Genomic DNA, 20253 nt, shown 5'->3' with positions numbered 1-20253 from the left:
AAACAAACAGAATGTGGTTTAACAAGTCCAGTCCCTTAGAGCTTGCTCTTGGATGGGCAAAGGGGCAGCTGCCTGCTGGACATCTGTCCGCTCTCTACCAGCCTGTAGTGTCCAGGTTCCAAAGCCAGGCCCCACGCTTTCCATGGGAGAGGCCCCTGTCCTCTTTCCTGAGAATGAATTAACTACCCATGGTTGAAAGATGAGATTTCATAGGCAGGCCACCTGAACATCTGAATCTTCCCTACGAAACTGGGCACTCTGGCCACAGTCGGGTGGACGGAGCTGTAGCTGGGCCGGTGCTGACAGTAGAGCTAGCCCTGTCGCCACCGCGCCTTATGGAGCACATCTTAGGAGCCGAGCTAAGGAAGCCCCAGCATGGCCTGCAGAAGCTTTTGTCTTAGGGCCACTGACACAGGCTGCAGAGTGGTTGCAAAGCCAGATTGGGAAGGGGTGGAGGGCAGGGTGCCCCTTCTAAGAAAGGCCGGTGGGAGGGAGCTGCAGGGAGGTTTGCTTAGGCTGGCCTGCGGGTTGAGGGGCAGGCACCGCAGAGCGCGGAGGGACAGGGAAAGGTGGACAGCCAGCGCCTGCCCTTCTTCCCCACAGATGTTTATCATCGACAAGGTGGATGGGGACCTCTGCCAGCTGAACGAATTCTCCATCACCGGCTCCACTTACGCTCCCGAGGGAGAGGTGTAAGTCAGGCGCTCCTCCATGCCCCACCTCACCCCGCATTTCCCTCGCTCATCCTGACTGTCCCTCTGTCCCTCCTGAGCCCTGCTCTCTGCTTCCCTGGGCATCTCTGCGTCTCACTTCCTGTTCTTCTCCACTGTCTCTCTCCTTCCCTCCTCCCCCCGCTGTGGCCAGCTTGAAGAATGATAAGCCGGTCCGGGCAGGGCAGTATGATGGGCTGGTGGAGTTGGCCACCATCTGTGCCCTGTGCAATGACTCCTCTTTGGACTTCAATGAGGTAACTGTCCACCCCGCAGCTGCCTCTTTTCCCTTCCTCTGCCTCAGATCCTGTGCTTCCTTGGCAAGCCAGGAGGAAGTGGCGGTAGGGTGGAGGCCAGGGGAGTCCCTTCCTGCACCATCCAGGTGGAGGTGGGTGCGGGCAAGGGGCGAGGAGCCAGGCACCCACTTCCGCTTCTTCCTCTGCCCTCTCAGGCCAAAGGGGTCTATGAGAAGGTGGGTGAGGCCACTGAGACAGCGCTTACCACCCTGGTGGAGAAGATGAATGTGTTCAACACTGAAGTGAGAAGCCTCTCGAAGGTGGAGAGGGCCAACGCATGCAACTCAGTGAGTCTAGACCCGCCGCCGGGCTTTCACCCGTGGCCACACAGCCAGGACCCAAGTAACCTGGGCCGGGCAGGGCCTTGTGCCCCAGATGGGACCCCAACCCGTGCAGGTGGATGGCGTCACCAGCACATCCTTGCGGTAGCGCAGCCTTCTTCCTGTGATATCGGTCAGAGCGGGACACAGACATCAACCAGCCCTGTGTCTCTAGAACTACACTAGTACTATCAGATCTCAGTTCTGATTAGGGTTGGGGACATTTGCCCCTGTACCCACAGGGCAGGAACAAGCTGATTCTGTCCCCCTTACTCCAAGGGCTTATTAAGATTTGCTGAATGTCTAGATTGAGCTTCTCTGGGGTATATATTCTTTCCATTTCTTCTCCTTCATGGGCCCTGGGGATGGCCCCCAAGGACTTAAGCATGCTAAGCGATCGTGTTTTGTATATGCTCGATGCTCATCGCTGCTTTATTGAACCTGACAACAAAAACAACAAAAAGTGAGCAGGGTATGTGTGTAATCTCAGCTACTCAGAGGCCAAGGCAGGAGGGTTCAAGTCTGAGGCCAGCATGAGCAATTTAATCTTTATGTATTTATTTGGTACAGGATATCGCCACGCAGCGTGGACTCATAGTGATCCTCCTGTCTCAGCCTCCCCAGTGCTGCGATTACAGGCACACGCCACCACTCCCAGGCGTGGTGGCTGGCTCAGTGTGTGTGTGTGTGGGGGGGGCAGCATGAGCTATTTATTTATTTATTTATTTATTTATTTATTTTTGGCAGAATTTGGGATTGAACTCAGGCCCTTGCGCTTGCCAGGCAAGCGCTTAGCATGAGCAATTTAGAGCGACCCTGTCCCAAACAAAAGAGAAAAGGGACTGGGACTGCAGTTCGGTGGTAGGACCTCCCACATACAAGGCATTGCGTTCCATCTGTAGCGCAGCAAAGAAAGAAAGAGGGAAAGCTAATATCTATCCAGAAAGAATCTTGTAGAATTTACAAGTGATAATGTACACTTATTTTTAGGTTATTAATTAATGTATGCAGTCTATAACGATTACATGCCTCGTGGGAAGTCGTTACATGAATGTAACACATCTGAGGAATTAAATTTATTTTAATTTTTATTTTGTTGAAAATATCCATGATATGGTTGGTGAACAAAAAGACTTTTTTTTTTTTTTTTTTTTAAAGCCAGGGCCTTTGCACAGAACTACATCCCAGTCTGTTTTTATTTTTTATTTTGAGGAGTCTTGCTGAGCCACTACATTGCCCAGACTGTGCTTAAACATGCAGTCCTCCTGCCTCAGCCTCCCAGAGTGCTGGATTATAGGCATGTGCCACCACCCAGCCCAACTGAGAGCCCTTCTCACTGCAGTACCAGGCACTAGGCCCGCTCCATCGGACAGTGCTGTACAGTAGTTCATTCTCTCTGTCTCTTCTTCTTTTTCTTTCTTTCTTTCTTTTTTTTTTAACCAGAGATTGAACTCAGGACCTTGCGCTTGCCAGGCAGGAGCTTCCACCACTGAGCTATCTCCCTGGCCCTCTTTGTGTCTTTTTAGATAGGATTTCCCTGTGCAGTTCAAGGGGCCTTGAACCCGCTTTGTAGCTCAGCCTGGTCTCTGACTCACAGTGATCCAAGGCTCTCTACACCCTCTTGGCCAATGCGGGTTATGGGTTTCTGTCATCACTGAGGAGGGTGCCACAGCCCAGTGCCACCTAGGCCATCCTATCTGTGGTGTTTCAGGGATGCTGTGAGCTCTGGCTGCGCTAGAGCTGGAATTCTCCCCATCCGCACTGCAGGTGCCAGACTTAGCTTTAGTCTTTCTCCTGGGCCCACTCTGGCCCCCGGATCTGGCTGGCTGTGGGGAGGGGTCTGAGCTCTTGCTCCGCACCCAGGTGATCCGGCAGCTGATGAAGAAGGAGTTCACCTTGGAGTTCTCGCGAGACAGGAAGTCCATGTCTGTCTACTGCTCGCCTGCCAAGTCTTCCCGGGCTGCCGTGGGCAACAAGATGTTTGTCAAGGTCAGAAATCAGCTTGTACCTCCATCCCCTTTTGTCCTTACCACTGGGCCCTCTCCTCTGTCTGCCCCCTCACCGCAGCTCAGGTGCCAGCCTCTCTTCTGGTCCTCTAGGGTGCCCCTGAGGGGGTCATTGACCGCTGTAACTACGTGCGAGTGGGCACCACCCGGGTGCCGCTGACAGGCCCCGTGAAGGAGAAGATCATGGCGGTGATCAAGGAGTGGGGCACAGGCCGGGACACCCTGCGCTGCTTGGCCCTGGCCACCCGCGACACCCCGCCCAAGCGAGAGGAGATGGTGCTGGATGACTCCTCCAAGTTCATGGAGTACGAGGTGAGCAGATGGGACCACCCGCCAGCCTGGAGTGCATCAGGGGCAGCCTCTTAGTGCCCTCTGTCTGTCCCCTGCTATCTCCCACTTCCTCAGTCAGTGGGTCACAGAGTGTGGGACGTTAGAGTCTGAAAGAACCGTAGGCGTTGCCTGGCCCGTGTTACTTTCATTTGATTTGTGTGTGATGTTGCACATGCTAAGTACACCGTATCACTGAGCTGCACCCCCGAACCTGCCCCCGAAGCGTCCCTGTGACGTAATGAGGCTCTTCTGTCACTGAACCCCGGGTAGGGGCGCAGCTAGCACTATTCATGCAGCGAGACCGTCTCCAGGCAGTGGGTGTTTGTCATGGACACCGAACAGCACAAAAGCCCACTGCCTTCGTGGTACAGAGGGGACATGGTGGCCCAGCGGGTCACAGGGATGTGCCAAGACCTGAAACAAAGCCTGGCATTGTGGCACACACCTGAGATCCCAGCACTCAGGAGACTGAGGCAGGAGGATCGTTGCAAGTTCAAGACCAGCCTAGGTTACAAAGTGAGCTCAAGGCCAGCCTGAGCTGCATGGCAAGACCCTGTCTCAAAAAGACAAAAAAAAAAAAAAAAGTAAAAAGTTGGGCCAAGTGATGGTGCTGCCCAAAGCAGAAGCCGCTGTTCTTACTTCTAGCTCATGAGGTTTCTATGAAAGCTACATTTTGGCTGGAGATATAGCCCAGCGGCATAAGCACCTGCCTGGCAAGCGCAAGGTCCTGAGTTCAACCCCCGGTACTCTCCCCCACCCCCGCACACACACACAGAAGAAAGGTACAATCTGGCATTTGCAGCAAGCCTGGCACTGCCAGGACCTGCAAGTACTTTTAGGCACAAGAAACACTTCTTTTTTTTTAAGAATTTTATTTATTTATTTATTTATTCATTGTTTGTGTGTGTGTGTGTGTGTGTGTGTGTGTGGCCAGCTCAGCCCACCAGGGGGCAGGGCTGGCTGGCATGTGGTGCTGGGGGATTGAACCGCGGTCCCTGTGCTTTGCCAAGCTTGTTCCAAGTAGGTGCTTTAGACCACTGAGCCATCTCTCCAGCCCAAGAAACACTTCTGATGCCATTGCAATCCAATACCCGGCCCCGCAGCCACCAGCCCCAGCCCCTGACATTTCTCTCTGCCCCCCAGCTTCCCCCTGGGCTCAGTTCCCGGAGTACCTTCCTGACCTGTGGCTGTCTGCTGTCTCCACAGATGGACCTGACATTCGTTGGCGTGGTAGGCATGCTGGACCCGCCGCGCAAGGAGGTCACAGGCTCCATCCAGCTGTGCCGTGACGCCGGGATCCGGGTAATCATGATCACTGGAGACAACAAGGGCACAGCCATTGCCATCTGCCGGCGAATTGGCATCTTCACCGAGAGTGAGGAGGTGACTGACCGCGCCTACACAGGCCGGGAGTTCGACGACCTGCCTCTCGCCGAGCAGCGGGAAGCCTGCCGCCGCGCCTGCTGCTTCGCCCGCGTGGAGCCCTCGCACAAGTCCAAGATTGTGGAGTACCTGCAGTCCTATGATGAGATCACGGCCATGGTAAGGAGCGTGAGCTGGCCGTCCTGGCTTGGGGCTGTCCTGCGTGTTCGCCGAGATGGCCCTCTTGGTAATACGCAGAGAGGATTGGGCTCTGGCGTGGTGTGGAACAGTTCGAGCCCCTCCTCCCTCTTCCCTCAGACAGGGGACGGTGTCAATGATGCCCCTGCCCTGAAGAAGGCTGAGATTGGCATTGCCATGGGATCTGGCACTGCTGTGGCCAAGACAGCCTCTGAGATGGTGTTGGCTGATGACAACTTCTCCACCATTGTGGCTGCCGTGGAGGAGGGCCGCGCCATCTACAACAACATGAAGCAGTTCATCCGCTACCTCATCTCCTCCAATGTGGGCGAGGTGGTGTGGTGAGCGGCCGGGGCCAGCACTCGGAGCGGGGGACAGGGGCTGGGCAGGGTAACTAGGGCCTCGGCGGGACAGACATGGGCTCATCTCTTCCTGGCAGTATCTTCCTGACGGCGGCCTTGGGGCTGCCCGAGGCCCTGATCCCAGTGCAGTTGCTGTGGGTGAACTTGGTGACCGACGGGCTCCCAGCCACAGCCCTGGGCTTCAACCCGCCTGACCTGGACATCATGGACCGGCCTCCCCGGAGCCCCAAGGAGCCCCTCATCAGTGGCTGGCTCTTCTTCCGATACATGGCCATAGGGGGTGAGCAGGAGAGGGCTCCACAGTCCTGCTCAGGCCTTGGGGCTGTCCCCTTCCCCATGGCGCCAGCTCCCCCATAGCTTCCTCTTGAGCCAGCTGACCCCAGCTGTGTAGCCTCCGGTCACCCCAGGCCCAACCCAACTCCCACCTTCTCTCCCCCACAGGTTATGTGGGTGCAGCCACTGTGGGAGCCGCAGCCTGGTGGTTCCTGTATGCAGACGACGGCCCACATGTCACCTACCACCAGCTGGTAGGGTGGTGCAGGGGTGGGCGCCAGGAGGGTGGCACAGAGGTGCCCACAGGGTCTCAGGCTCCTGTTCCTTCCTCTGCAGACCCACTTCATGCAGTGCACAGAGCACAACCCCGACTTTGACGGTCTGGACTGTGAGGTGTTTGAGGCCCCCGAGCCTATGACCATGGCCTTGTCTGTACTGGTCACCATTGAGATGTGCAATGCTCTCAACAGGTAGGGCGTGTGTGCCTGCACCCGACGTCTCCTCAGAGGCCTTTGCCTTTGTCCCTGACCTCCCGCCCCTTCTTCCCCTCACTTGGCTTTCTCCTTGTGTCCTTCTCCCTTGGTGTCATGACCTCTATGGCAGCCTGTCTGAAAACCAGTCCCTGCTGCGGATGCCGCCCTGGGTGAACATCTGGCTCCTGGGCTCCATCTGCCTGTCCATGTCCCTCCACTTCCTCATCCTCTATGTCGACCCCCTGCCGGTGAGCAAGAAGCCTTCTCCTGTTTCTTGATTGCCCTGATGTGTGGGTGGGGGCCACCCATGCTCAAGGTGCTAACCACGGTTGAGGCGCTGATAGGATGGTGGCATGGGCCAGGGCAGCCAGGCACCTGGCTCCCTTTGCACCTGCTCCTGAGGGGACAGTGCCTGTCCTCATGGCTGCTGTCCCCACTACAGATGATCTTCAAGCTCCGGGCCCTGAACATCACGCAGTGGCTCATGGTCCTCAAGATCTCCTTGCCTGTCATCGGGCTGGATGAAATCCTCAAGTTCGTTGCCCGGAACTACCTGGAGGGTAAGGAGTGCCCCTCCTCTGACCCAGCACACCCTGGCCTCCCCCGCGCCCGCCCCTGACCTCTTCCTTTGCAGGTGGGTGAGTTCCAGCCCTGGCAGGGACTGCTGTCCCCAGGGCAGGGCAGCCCAGGCCCTCCCACTCCTGCTGCGCCTGGTGGAGCCGTGCTCCCCAGGGTGGCCCTGGCCTCTCAGTTTTCTTGGCCCTGCAGGCCACTTTCCTCCTCCATAACGGTTCTCTCTGTCCTCTCTGGCCATAGGATAACTGTTCCCCCTCCTCCATGTCTTTGAACCCGTGTCACAGGTATCACCCCCTTCTTTGCCCTTGCTCCAGCTGCTGTGCCCTGCCCCCTGCCACCTAGCCCTCTTCCGTGCAGCTGAAGTCACTTGCGCTCGCAGCTCTACCTGGAGCCACTACCGCTGCTGCCCCTGCCGCGCTTCTGCGGGGTGGGCTGTGCGTGCGCCACGGGCGCTGGCACCGCTGCCCAATCCTCTAGCCCTGGTGGCCCTGCTGTGGCCTCCAGGCACAACCGCTGCGCTGCGTGGCGCTCGCTGTCTCTGCTGCTGGGGCTGCACTGGGGGGGGGGTAGGGTCTGGGATGTAGGTGAGTGCGGGAGGAGGGCGCCTAGGTAAGCTCTGTGAGAGGCACTGGGAGGGACCTCTCAGCCCCCCTGCTCCTTTCATCCTACGTTTTTCTCCTTCCAGACCCCGAAGATGAAAGAAGGAAGTAACCAGCCCCTTGGCCCCTTCCTCCCCACCCTGAGTGATGCATCTTCAGCCCAAGCTGTGGCACAGACCCCTCCCCCTCCCTCATGTGTCTGTTTATAAATACGAGGTTCCCTTCTCTGCCCCCACTCCTGCCACCCGCCCTCCCTCTGAAACCTCTGACCCACCCTCCCCAGACCCCGTGGGGCTTGCAGGGACAAGGCGACTGAGCTGAGCTGCTTATTTATTGAAAATAAAGGACAGAAAATCTGGCCTCGCCGCCACGCGCGTCTTGAGCCTGCGAACTAGCGTCTTAGTGTCATGCAGTCCAGAAAGCAGCCACCCATCGCAGGCTCTGTTCAGGGGCCTGCTAATGTTTAAGAGGCTTCCAGCCACCACCTGGCCAGCTCGGCTGTGCCTGGGGGCAGCACGGCAGCCAGAGAACCACAGGGCTCAACCTGCACCTCTGGCTCCTGGAGGGAGTTGGGACCCTCGTCCTGGTGTCAGCCCTGAGAGCAGAAGGCCTGGCCACCCTGGGAAGCAGCGCTGGGCAGTGGCGGCCCCTCAGACTGGGCTTGGAGGGCAAGGACGCCACCTAAGACCCCAGTGCCTCCCAGTTCTGTTGAGGAGAAAGGCAGTTCTGCGCAGGGTGGGGGGGGGGCTTCTTGCTGGCCCCTCAGGTGTCCTTGATGTCCCTGACGTCCCTCAGGGGCGCCTCATCCATGATACTGCGCACCTGCTCCAGGGTCTCTGCCTGGCGGACCCGCTCCAGGCGCACCTGTGGGGTCCGAGAGGGATGCAGAGGGCCTCTGGTGCATAAAGGTGGCCCTACCCCAGCAGGTGGCCCCTGAGGGCAGGCCCCAGAGCCACCTCCCTCCCACCACACCACCCAGGGTCCAGGGCAGCAGTGGGTGCCAAGCACACATTCGGGGCAGTTGGTACAGCTGGCCACCTTGGGCCTGTGCTAAGGCTGCTACGGGACTGTCCAAGACGCATGCACAGCTTTCACGTTTCCGGAGCTATACCTCTGTGGGAAGCACCATGCAAACTATAGAAGGAAAGGACCCCCCTAACCAGGGGACCATCCCTGCACAAGCGTCCTGTGCCGTGGGAGGGGCCCACCGTACCTGCAGGGCTTGGGACAGCCGCACAAAATCCCTCTGCACTTGCTCACTGGTCTCCAGCTCAGCCTGCAGCCGCAGCACCTTGGCCCTCTGTTCAGCGAGGAGGTCTGTGAGCTGGGCCTGCAGGACAGGATGTGGGGCTGAAGCCTGGCACAGGTGTAGCCTAGGTCTGACAGCATGCGGCCACAGCAGGGGAAAGTCACCCCAAGTGCCATTCACCACCCAGCGATGAACTCCTCTGTCCTACTGGAGCCTGGGGCTGCCTCAGGCTTGCCAGAGACTGAGGGTGGAACTGGCTGGCTAGGGTCTGCTCCACACAGCCACTCGGTCCCTCACCATCACAGTGGGGGCTGGGTTCCACCTCACCTTGCTCTGTTCCTGCTGGATCCGCTCCATCTCCGTCCTCAGGCTGCACAGGGAGGCTGGGAAGTCAGGCGCAAGGGGGCCGGAAGTCAGGCCCACCCAGGTGCACACCCCACCAAGGCAGGCCCCAGGCAGACTGGCCCATACTCACCTTCCAACACCTCTGCAAGGAGGAAGGAGAGAGAGAGAGAGGTCACAGTTGTTCCTCGCACTGTGTGTGTCATAGTCCCCACCTTGCCCAGGCCTGCGTGTCCCTGCCCTCTCCCCTCACCTGTCTCCTCCCGCTGCACCCGCAGCTGTCCCTCCAGGCTGGCCCTGGCCGCCGTCTCCTCCTCCAGTGCCTCGCGCAGCGTCACAATCTCGATTCGCAGGCGCTCAGCCCCGTGCTCCTGGGCCTGCCGGCGGGCATGCGCCTCCTGACGCGTTCGGTGCAACAGCTGCTGCAGCTCCTGGAAGACAAGGACCGGGAGGGCAAGGGCAGGGGGCAGGGGGTATGGAGAGTAAGAAACTGCTGAAACAGGAAGGGGGTGGTGCACACCTATAATCCCAGCATTCGGGAGGCTAAAGCAGGAAGGCCTCATGAGTTCAAGGCCAGCCTGGGCTACAAAGTGAATTCACAGCCAGCCCGAACTGTACAGCAAGACCCTGTCTCAGTGAACAAATGAATGAATGAATGAATGAATGAATGATGAATAAATGAATAATAAATGAATGAAGAATGAACAAACAGGAAAGAGCCCGAATGCCATGGCAGGAAGGACAGGTGAACCTGCTGCAGTTCCACCATGGAGTCGAGAACCACAGCCACACCACCACAGAAAAGAGCAAGGTGGCCAAGCAGCCGTGGAATACACGAAATGTGCAGAAGCACTGTACCTGTAACTTGTAATACTCAGAGAGGGAGGGGCCCTGGGGAATTTATACTTTTAATGAATCAATTTATCAATGAATCCTATTATTACTGAATCAACAATGGGCATGCATAGATCAATGAAGATGGCCTGTTTAGGACCCAAAGATCACAGCGAACTGAATCTTAAAAGCTCTCATGTCACTTGAAAATAGCAAGCAAATGGCCTTGTCCTTGGGGGAAAGGCTAACTCTTTCTCTTGCTATGCTAACACTGGGAGGTGTATGGTGCCATGCTCAGGTGAGGAAGTGGGCCTGCAGCAGTCGAGGGATTTGGCCAAGGTGAAACAGCTACTGTACCACACGCCGACCACGATCCCCAGGCCCGCGGCGCTAGCCTAGCTCCACTGTGCTTGGAGAGAAGCGTGGACGGGGCAGCTGCACCCGCTCACCTGCACGGAGCCAGGCAGCTGCTCCTCCTCGCCTTCGAGCTGCTCCTGGCCCTGGGCAGCTGCGGGGGGCAGCTGCTCGGCCCGGAGCCCTTGGTTCTCCTCATTCAGCCGCTTCACCTCATGGCGCAGGCACTTGTGGGAGGTGGCCAGCTCTGCCTGCGGACAGAAAGCAGTACCAGGCAAGGAGGGCACAGGGCGCCTCCAGCAAGCCCACATGCCCCAGTCCACTGCCAAGGACAGAAAGCCTCTTTGTCGCCTGTCTTTGTCTTCAATCCTATATACCCTCCCTGATGACTCAGGGTCAGTGGCCACCAGAACCATGTTGGCTATTGTATTTGACCCATATACTTTTTTTTTTTATATTTATTTATTTTTATTTATTACATTTATTTATTGTGTGTGTGTGTGGCCAGCTCAGCCCACCAGGGGGCGGGGCTGGCTGGCATGTGGTGCTGGGGATCGAACCGTGGTCCCTGTGCTTCGCCAAGCTTGATTCAAGTAGGTGCTTTAGACCACTGAGCCATCTCTCCAGCCCCGACCCATATACTTTTTTAAAAAAATTTTATTTTTTAAAATTTTGTTTATTTATTTATTTTGTGTGTGTGTGGCCAGCTCAGCCCACCAGGGGGCGGGGCTGGCTGGCATGTGGTGCTGGGGGATTGAACCACCGTCAGAGCTGTGCTTTGTTTAGCTTAGCTTGTTCTAAGTAGGTGCTTTAGACCACTGAGCCATCTCACCAGCCCCTGACCCATATACTTTTAAAGTCTAATTTAACAAAATGTAATTAAATTATTTATTTATTTATTTATTTCTGCGGAACTGGGGATTGAACGCAGGCCCTTGCGCTTGCCAAAGAAGCGCTTATTCTACTGACCATCTCCCTGGCCCCTAACTTAGGTATTTCATTTATTCATTGTGGTACTAGGGATTGAACCCAGGTTCTCATGCGTGCTAGGCAAGTCCTCTAGCACTGAGTTACATCCAACCCTTTTAAAATTTCTAAATTGCCCAAGCTGGTCTTGAACTTGAGATCCTACTGCCTGAGCCTTCTAAACCCCTGGGATTACAGGTATACACCATCATTTGAGCCTGGGCACTTTGGTGGGTTGTTTTTGTTTTTGGGTTTTTTTTTTTTTTTTAGCTTTTTTAAAATAGGGTCTCACTATGTACTTCAGGCTGGCCTTGAACTCACTACAGGGCCTAGTCTGGGTTCACACTTGTGGCAATCCTCCTGCCTCAGCCTCCTGAATGCTGGGATTACAGGTGTGTGACACTCTCTGGCGACTTCTGGATTCTCTTGAAAAATCAGAATATATACATGGGCACGGTGGCACACTTGGGAAGCTGATGAAGGAAGACTGCTTGGAGTTCCAGGCCAGCCTGGGCTACATAGTGAGAATCTGTCACAAAAAAATAAAAACAAACAACAAACTAAAATCTGACTATCTGGCTGCTTGGAGCCAGCATTCCTGGGCAGGAGGGACAGGGTGGCTATGGGCAGCAGCCACTAGCACAGGCCCCAGGTGCCTTCTGCTCCTTCCTGTCCCATACCTGGCCCTGCGTTGGTCTTGGGAAGGACCTGAAGTGCGGACAAACATCATGATTGCAAACCAGGGACACTCCAAGGTTGTAGGACTAGTTCAAGATCACGTAGTTCTGGCCTGGCCTGGCTGCTCCATGCCCTTTACCTATTTGGCACTGATGCCAGATGGAGTCCAGAGCAGCTGGGGGCAGGAAAGGAGCCTGACTTTCAGGTGTCCCCACCAGTTCCAACTCCCTCCGCCTGCACCCCAAGCACTCACCATCTGTAGCTGCACCCGCTCCTGCGCCTGGCTCACGGTGCCCTGCAGGGTCCGCAGCAGCTGCTCCGAGTTCTGGACCTGGGCCAGCAGCACTTGCATCTGGGGTGGGAGGCAGGCGCTGTGAAGCCAGAGGACCCTGGGGTTGGCCGCACCCAGCAGACCTACAGGGCTGAGCAGCCGCCAGGACCCACCTGCTTGGTGCAGTCTTCATTGCTGCGTCTCAGCCCCTCTTGCAGCTCATCCCGCTCACGGCTGACGCTTTCCAGGTCCTTCTGCAGCTGCCGGCCCTGCCGCAGAGCCGAGCTCAGGCCCCATAGCCAGGGGCCTTCCCTCCTCTGCAGGCTTGGACCGCACTAGCATCCACATCCGTCCTCAGCTGGAAGCCGGGACTCAGGCTGGCCTTTTCCCCTCTGCTGCCCACCCCGCCCCCAGCAGGCGCTGCCCACCTTGCTCCCAAGTAGGTTCCAAATCCACCTTCTTCTTTCCCTCCCTCCCCTGCTGCCACCTCCTGGTCTAGACAATGCCCCCCTCCCCTTGGCTGTGGTACCAGGAATTGAACCTAGGGCTTCACACTAAGCTACATCACGGCATTATTATTTTGAGACCAGGTATCATTAAGCTGTTAAGTTGCCCAGGCTGGGCTCCAACTCACAATCCTCCTGCCTCAGCCTCCCATAGTACTGAATGACCTTCTACATTACACTCCCAACAGGTCTCTCCACTTCTCCCATCATCAGTTCTGCCCCAGCCTGTGCTTCCATAGAGGCCCAGAGCGCAGCAGCCTCTCCCCACCCTCCAGCCCTCCAGCCTGCACACACTTCGGCTCCCAGGAACTCCCTCCCTGTTGCGGCTTCCCCACTCTGGCCAGGTCCGAGGCCCACAGCTGGCAGCCTTCCCCACTACCACGCACCTCCACCTGTAGCTGCTCCCACTGGGTGTCCGGGACAAGCTGGTAACCGGGAGGGGGCAGGTAGATGCCCTCGGGGACCAGGGTCCCAGTGGACACCAGAGAGGCTGTCTCTTCCTGCTCAGGGCTCAGGCCCCGGCGGCCGCGGGGCAGGGACGCGCTGCTGCTGGCACCACCAAGGGAGAAGGAGGAGATGGAGGCGCTGTCGTCACAGTTGTGGGCAAAGGCCTCGGCTGCCGGGCCCCCGCTCGGCTCCTCCAGGGGCTCCAGTGGGGGAGACGGGTTTCGGGACAGCAGCAGCAGCTCCGTGGAGCCGTGCAGGGAAGCGGGAGGTGGAGGTCGACCCTAGGGAAAGGCGCAGATCAGAGGCTGGGGCCAGGTGCTGCGGTGCCTTGTCCACGCCCCCAGCACCTAGGCCACGCCCCCAGCACCTAGGCCACGCCCCCAGCACCTAGGTCACGCCCCCCAGCACCTAGGTCACGCCCCAACACCTAGGTCACGCCCCAGCACCCCAGGGCACGCCCAGCACCCCAGGCCTCGCCCCCAGCACCCAGCCGCTCCCCACCTGTATCTCTTGGATCAGCTCCTCCGCCTTCAGCAGCTTCGCCTTGAGCTCCGCGATTTCCTGCTCCATGGGCAGCACGATCTCCCGCAGCTTCTCTGAGTCCTCGTGTGCCTGGAGGGATGCGGCTGGGTAGCGACTGCGCCCTCCGGCCGCTGCACCCTCGGGTCTGCTCGGAGCCGGCTCTCAAGCCTGCCAGCTCTTCAGAAGACTCCTGGAGGGCACCAGCCTCCCCATTTCAGTACAAAAGAGGCAGAGGCGCCCACAGCGTCCTAGAGGTGGCACTGTGCAGGAGGTAGGAGGGCAAACGGCTGCAGGTCTTAGCCCAGCCTCACCACGCCTTTCTTCCCCCACATCCATCTTTTTGATCCCAGAACTTCACATTTTAAACTAGGCACATGGCCTAATTTCTACCACACCATTTGCATTTCTCAGCTTCCCTGTAACTAAACAGGATTATACACCTCAGTTCCACTTCTTGCTATATAAACAGATGTGCCAAGTGTGAAATTCCAGGATAACTCTGCATGGAACACGGTGTGCCTTTCCGTACTCCTCCTTGCTGGCTGGGATGTGGATACAATGGCTGGCACTCAAGCAGTCCTGCTGGACCATAAGACAATCTGCTATCTACAGCAAAACAGCAGTATAGGAGGAGCCTGGGTTCCTAATAATTTGTTTAGCTGCTGTATCAGTGTGGACAAGAAAAATAAACCTTCATCAGATTTAATCCACTGCTAATTTGGGTTTTCAATCACACGCAACCAAAGCTTGTCCTGACAGGTATGATCTTCCACGCTCCCGTCTGTCACCACCACGAGGCTGTTTCTTTTCTGTCATTCCAAGCCTGGGGTCCTGCTGGACTTGTGGAGCCAACAGCCTCTGGACAGCTCCGCCTAGCTCCTTGAGCCTGACACAGCCAGAATGGGCCTTGCTCTCTGGCCTTACTCGGGTGCCAAAAGCACTGGCCCAGCAAGGACAGCCCTGCCCCAGGTGCTCAAGGGAAAAAGCAGCCAGTCACCCTCTCCGGTCACCGCTGTCTTCCAGCTCAGCCGCTTTCACCCCATGAGTCACCAGAGGCTTCTCACACAAGCTCAGTTGAATGGTCTCTGTGTCTCTTTTACTCATTAGTACTGGAGACCAAACTCAAGGAATGTCTTATTTTGAGACAGCGTCTTGCTGTGCTGCCAGGTTGCTGAACCTGGGCTTGAACTTGTGATCTTTCTGCCTCAGCCTCTAGAAGGGCTGAGATTACAGGTATGTGCTGCTGCATCCAGGTCACGACTGCTGTGAACGACAGTGGCAATGACAAAAGAGGCTACATGCCATAAAGATGAAGAATAGAAACTTTACAGCCAGGCCTGGTGGTGCACACCTGTAATTCCAGCATTCAGGAGGCCTAGGCAGGAGGTTCACTGAGACTGAGAGTTCGAGACCAGCCTGGGCCACAGAATGAGCTCAAGGCCAACCTGAGCTGCAGAGCAAGACCCTGTCTCAAAAAGACAAAAAACAAAACAAAACCTTTACAAATACACTGCTAGAGTTTTCAAACCCAACTCCACTCCTTTTTACCTGTACAAACTGAGGTTATTTTATTCGTTGGGTCAGGGTGTCACTATGTAGTTCACCTTGGCCTGGGACTCACTCTGTAGACCAGGCTGGCCTTGAACTCCCAGCAGCCTCCTGAGTGCTGGGATTACCGGTGTGTGCTACCACACCTCGCTCACAAACTCGGAAATCATTCCCATCTGCATGTCCTGCCAGCCCACCTGATGGGGCATGGGGGGAGGGGGCCCATTAAGCCCTCAGCACGGGCTGGTCCCCTCCCTTGTCCTCATGCCAGGCTCACACCTTGCTCCTGCAGATGCTCACACTCAGCTGCCCACCCCGGCAGTTACTACTCAGCATCCCGCATCCCGCGCCAACAGTCCCCTCCAAGCCTCAGGGGTGGGCGGGCGGGCAGGCCATCCAGCCCTACCTTCTCCATTTCCTTCTCCAGGGAGTCCAGGGGGTGGGCCCGCGCCAGCAGCTGCTGCAGGCGGCTCAGCTCCCGCTCCTTCTCCTCACAGTCCTGCTGCTGCTGCTGCCGCTCTTGCTTTAGGGCTGCGAGCTGGGCTTCATAGCTGCTGATGGAGTCTGTGGGGCGGGAGGGGCGGGCTCTTGAGTGCTGCCTCTTTGCAAGGGCTCTGCAGAGGGGCACTACAAGGGCCTCAGACTGGCCTTGGACTGGCCCTGGGACTCTGTTCACGGTGCCCTCACCAGCAATCTGGGGTGCTATGGCTCCACTGGGAGGTTACTCGGTAAAGTGAGAGGACAGCAGGTGAAGGGTTTGGTCCTCTCCTTGCGCATAAGAAGGCCCAATCAGACAACCTGCCTCTCAGATATCTTCAGTTGAAGAACTGGACACTGGATATGTACAACTAAAATTCAAAGTTGAAACATTAATTCACTATTGAGGCTGGTCTTGTACTTGGGATTCCCCTGCCTCAGCCTCCTGGTAGCTGGGATTACAGATACAAATCCTCATGCCAGGTTCGCAACATCATTTTACTTTATGTTTTATTTGTTATTTAATTTTGCATCATTTTAGTCAGCAGAACATCATTCTGATATATACAGGAAACGCAGATGGAAAACACTTTCTAAATCAATCCTACCACAGGAATTCAGCCAAATACAAGTCCCACATGGTGCCAACCTGGGCTGGCAGGAAGCCAAGAGGACACTGAACACTATGACATACAGCACATGGGTCGCAGTGAAGAGTAAAACCAGAAGGAATTACGTCTTTTGAGTCAAGAAGCAAAGTTTGGGTGGAATTGCTAACGATTTCCAAATAACCAATTGGTGGCTTTTTAAAGGGTCATTTGTACATATGACACCAAAAGTCCTTGTTTGCGCCTCCACGCAGTGGCCACAGTGATACTTGATTTTGTAGCTAAAAGAGGATTAGACTAGCACCTAAGAACCTGAAAAGCAAACTCTATCAGATGTCATACTTGCATACTTCACGACAGAAATTGTGGAAATCTAGCCAGGTGTCGTGGCCCACTGGCAATCCCAGCTACCTGTGAGGGCTCAGGAGGACCACTGAGAGTTTGAGGCCAGCCTGGGCTACACAGTGAGACTTGCTCTGAAAATAAGAAAAGGGTTCAGGATGGAGCTCAGGGTTCCCTGGGTTTAACTCCCTGTACCGGGAGCAAGCAAGCAAGAAGAGAAAAAAAGAGGGAGAGAGGAAAATAGTAGATATGGTCCACATTTTGGCCAAAATTCCTTTTATAGCCACAGTCACCTTCTTCTCTGTGACCTTTGCAGAGAAAATTGTCCACAGAATCGATGGGATTACTTGGAGAATCTGATGCATAGAGACAAACTGCCCAATTATTCGCACACTAAGTTCTGAAGACACACTATCAAAGACAAGCCTTGCCACCGGCAGCAGAGAGTGGGGTGGGAAAGATGGCCATGAGGACAGGATGCCATGTGGGGAGAGCTGCAAGCAAGGACCACCCCGGGGCCCACGGGGCCCAGAAGAAGGGGCCCTGGCCTGAGAGGATGCCGGCACAAGGGGAAAGAAAGACACATCCGGTAACAGGACCAGCATGAACAGAAGTGAGGAAGAAGCTGGCATGTCTAGGCAGGGTGCTGGGTGAAGGCACCAGTGAAGGCAAGGTGTGTGTGGGGGGACAGTGGGGGTTGGGAAAGACAGAAACCAGAGACGGGCTCGAGGACTGCGCTGGGGCTGAGCCTGGGGCCCAGAGGGACAGACTAAAAGGAGGATGCTTTGGGGGAACTGAGAGGTTTCTTGTTCACCTTCAGGGTTGAGCAGTCATCAGTGAGGAACAAGAAATGTCACAGGGCAAGGAAACAGACAGAATGGGAGCTAAACTTAGCTGTGGCTGCCGCTGTCACACGTAGGGCTCTATGCAAACTAGGGAAGGGCCCCCCAACTCTGGGCTGACCTCCCACAGCTATCTGATGCCTTTCCTGTCGGGCACCACCCTGAAGAGCCAGGGCACTCTGGGGAGGCTCCCTCACCTTTCAGGATGGCCTGCAGTGAGGCCACCTCCTCTTGGCACTGTCGCTGCACCGCAGCCACAGCCTCCGCCTTCGTGCTCTCGCTCACCTCCGCCACTGCCTTCATGGTCTCCATTTCTGCCAGGGCGCCTGCCAGCTCAGCCCGCAGCCGCCCCAGCTCACCTGACTCGGCCTCCACCTTTGTCTCCTCCTGGGGGCGGCGGTCCAGAGCTGTGGGGAACAGGAGTTAATCCCTCTCCTCCTCACTTCTCGGATTCCCTACATTCCAGGCCACCGACCAAATGAACAGGTGCTGCAACCCACTCTACAGCCACCCCACCCGCACTCCGCCCCGCCCCACTCACCTGGCCCCGCCCCACTCACCTGGCCCCGCCCCCCACTTCGCTCACAGCCCCTCTCCAGAGACCCACAGCTTTCTCATAGGCCCCGCCCTCTCACGCCCCGCCCACCCCTCACTCGCCACTGGCCGCACCCCTGGCCATCAGACCACGCCCATTCCCCCCTGTAATCCCAGGTCCCACCCCCTTTCCCAGTTGCACGACCCCGCCCTCTTTCCTAGTGTGCCTTCACTTCCAAACTGCGGAGTGCCGGGCTTGCTCCACCTCCCGCCCCACCGCTCCACGCGTGCATGGACTCGCTCTCCCGTACCGGCTCCCGGTCGCCGCAGCCCTCCGTCCTCGCCCGCGGCCGCTGGCGCAGCTGCAGCCATCACTTCAGTGCAAACGGCGGATTCCCGCACTCCCTGGTGACGGCGCTCACCGCTTCCGGGTCCTGTCGGCTGTTTCCGGATCCGCTCGGCTGTTTCCGGATGGACCCTGGGCAAGCTGCCCAGGACCGAGGTTGGGGGGATAGCGGAGCGTCGGCCTGAGATTTCCGAGTGGACACGGCGGGGCCCGCTTGCCTGCTGGGCGGCGCCCGCTTGCCTGCTAGACGGCGCGGCCCGGGGACGCCGGCCCCTCAGAGTCCTGCGGGTGTTTCTCTGCGGAGGCCTCTCGGCTTCTCCCCTCTCGGGGATGCTCTGCCCTCGCTGGACCTCCTTGGGGACGCGCCACCCGGCCGCCGCCGGCGACAGCGAAGCGCGCCGTCTCCCTCCGCGTGTGCGACCCGCGGAGCCCGCCTTCGACCTCCGGCCGCCCTTCCGCCGCGGCTGGGCTGGCGTTCCGGCGGGTGGTGGCCGGGCCCTCCCCGCACCTCCGCCCTCCTGCGGCGTCCCTGGGGCCAGGGCTGGGTCGGCTTAGATTTTCGGGGCGCCTCTGAGTCCCGGAGCAGTCAGGCATGGAAGCGGGAATCCACTTCACCACGCCCATGGCCGGGCTGCTTTCTGCTAATCCCCTGTCCCCCCCCAAGCCGCAGATCCTCCTCCGCGGGGCCCGGGTCAAGCTCCTGTTAGCTGCGTCCTCTCCGCTGGGCCCGCGGCAGCTAAGTCCGAGTCCAGAGCCTTGATTCTCCTTCTCCCAAACCTGTTAGCAGAGGGAAAACCCTCCACAAAACTAAAAGGCTGATTTTGCCGCTCTTCTCGGAAGTCCCGCAGACACTACGCGCATGGAGGAGCTCCAAGCTCGGACCCCACCCGCGGCGCGGCACCAGCGCGGTCTTGTGCCAGCGTCTCCGCTGCTGCGCGCTGGCGGTGAAGCAGTGCACAGGGCGCTGGCAGTCCGCGTGGGGGAGTGGGGAGGGAGGGGACAGATACACGGGAGAGCTGGGAGTTAAAACACAGGCCGGTCTCCCAGGCTGTTGAATTAAAAGAGCATATCTGACGACACAAAGAGTCCAGGCATGGCGCCGTGGCGCCGGGAATCGCAGCACTCGAGGCTGAGGCAGGAGGATCATCGAGTTTGAGGCCAGCCTAGGCTAGATAGCGAGTTCAAGGCCAGCCTGAACCATAGAGACCCTGCCTGTCTCTAAAACAAAAACAATAAACAAAATATTAACTAAACCCAGAGCCAAACAACCAAAATCATTAAGATTAAACCCATCAAGGCAGGGGAGTGATGTGTTCTGCTCCAGAGAACTTTCCCAGATTATCAGGGGCAAATTTCAGGTGGCAAAGAACAAATGGAATAGAATCGGAGCTAAAGAAGCCTGGTTATCTTTGCTTTATTAGCGTAGGAAAGTCACACCCCAAGTTATGAGGTAAGACAAGCAGGGCCTGAAGAGGGAGGTATGATGAAAACTAGGCTTGGCTAGAACTCCACCTCCACAGGATGCCTGGACCCTGCCTACCTGCTGTTTTTTGTTGGGGTCACCCCAGGGTTCCTGTTCCCCATGGCCTTTCCCCTTGTGCTGGAACAGGGATTAAAGCCTTGTTTCTGGGCTAAGGTGCTTTTAACATTTTTTTTTTTTTTAATCACAAACTTTTTTTTGGTGGAACCGGGGATTGAACTCAGACCCTTGTGCTTGCCAGGGAAGCGCTTATTCTACTGAGCCCTCTTCTGGAAGCACAAAAACACAAAGTTGGCGACCCTGGGACTCAGCCCCTTGGTTTCTGCTCCAAGCAGCTGGAACAGTCTTCGCACTACAGAGATCATGACTCATGCCTGCTTGAAGTCTTCTATCTATCCAGTT

General features: G+C 57.0%; 2 protein-coding genes across 4 annotated transcripts in view; one reads left to right on the top strand and one right to left on the bottom strand.

Annotated features, from left to right (window-relative positions):
- Nucleotides 1-7864, top strand: part of Atp2a1 (ATPase sarcoplasmic/endoplasmic reticulum Ca2+ transporting 1) — an 18792-nt gene extending 10928 nt beyond the window's left edge. Inside the window, exons 10-23 of the mRNA XM_004622915.2 lie at nucleotides 604-692; nucleotides 865-967; nucleotides 1162-1293; nucleotides 3190-3315; nucleotides 3426-3644; nucleotides 4869-5204; nucleotides 5343-5563; nucleotides 5662-5864; nucleotides 6026-6111; nucleotides 6194-6327; nucleotides 6461-6578; nucleotides 6773-6890; nucleotides 7147-7190; nucleotides 7592-7864. Coding sequence (XP_004622972.1) covers nucleotides 604-692; nucleotides 865-967; nucleotides 1162-1293; nucleotides 3190-3315; nucleotides 3426-3644; nucleotides 4869-5204; nucleotides 5343-5563; nucleotides 5662-5864; nucleotides 6026-6111; nucleotides 6194-6327; nucleotides 6461-6578; nucleotides 6773-6890; nucleotides 7147-7151 — 1890 coding nt within the window. The 3' untranslated portion in view covers nucleotides 7152-7190; nucleotides 7592-7864. The remainder of the gene's footprint in view (nucleotides 1-603; nucleotides 693-864; nucleotides 968-1161; nucleotides 1294-3189; nucleotides 3316-3425; nucleotides 3645-4868; nucleotides 5205-5342; nucleotides 5564-5661; nucleotides 5865-6025; nucleotides 6112-6193; nucleotides 6328-6460; nucleotides 6579-6772; nucleotides 6891-7146; nucleotides 7191-7591) is intronic.
- A 118-nt stretch (nucleotides 7865-7982) lies between these two features.
- Nucleotides 7983-19256, bottom strand: Rabep2 (rabaptin, RAB GTPase binding effector protein 2). Of its 3 annotated transcripts, XM_004622911.2 has the most exons (13): nucleotides 18337-19254; nucleotides 17689-17898; nucleotides 15629-15786; nucleotides 13654-13764; nucleotides 13092-13433; nucleotides 12373-12468; nucleotides 12182-12280; nucleotides 10380-10535; nucleotides 9350-9527; nucleotides 9230-9241; nucleotides 9082-9137; nucleotides 8719-8835; nucleotides 7983-8369 (listed from the first exon to the last, which is right to left on the bottom strand). In XM_004622911.2, the coding sequence occupies exons 1-13, from the start codon at nucleotides 18395-18397 to the stop codon at nucleotides 8268-8270; spliced, it is 1698 nt and encodes a 565-aa protein (XP_004622968.1). In that variant the 5' UTR covers nucleotides 18398-19254; the 3' UTR covers nucleotides 7983-8267. The 3 variants fall into 3 exon arrangements, with proteins under 3 accessions (XP_004622968.1, XP_023573499.1, XP_023573574.1); XM_023717731.1 differs by having other exon boundaries at nucleotides 8279-8835; nucleotides 18337-19256; XM_023717806.1 differs by lacking the exon at nucleotides 7983-8369 and having other exon boundaries at nucleotides 8810-8835; nucleotides 9082-9124; nucleotides 18337-19255.
- Nucleotides 19257-20253: the final 997 nt, after the last annotated feature.

Source organism: Octodon degus, unplaced genomic scaffold, assembly GCF_000260255.1.
Source record: "Octodon degus isolate 3935 unplaced genomic scaffold, OctDeg1.0 scaffold00001, whole genome shotgun sequence".
Classification (NCBI taxonomy): domain Eukaryota; kingdom Metazoa; phylum Chordata; class Mammalia; order Rodentia; family Octodontidae; genus Octodon; species Octodon degus.
This window is presented reverse-complemented; position numbering and strand designations above follow the sequence as displayed.

What these genes read in the sequence shown, in the direction of transcription:
- Rabep2 (XM_023717731.1), bottom strand. Translation starts at nt 18,397, where the DNA reads ATGGCTGCAGCTGCGCCAGCGGCCGCGGGCGAGGACGGAGGGCTGCGG. An exon ending in ACTGCAGGCCATCCTGAAAG is followed by an intron (nt 15,787 to 17,688) that starts GTGAGGGAGCCT and finishes CCCGCCCCACAG; the next exon opens with ACTCCATCAGCAGCTATGAA. An exon ending in TGGAGAAGGAAATGGAGAAG is followed by an intron (nt 13,765 to 15,628) that starts GTAGGGCTGGAT and finishes GCATCCCTCCAG; the next exon opens with GCACACGAGGACTCAGAGAA.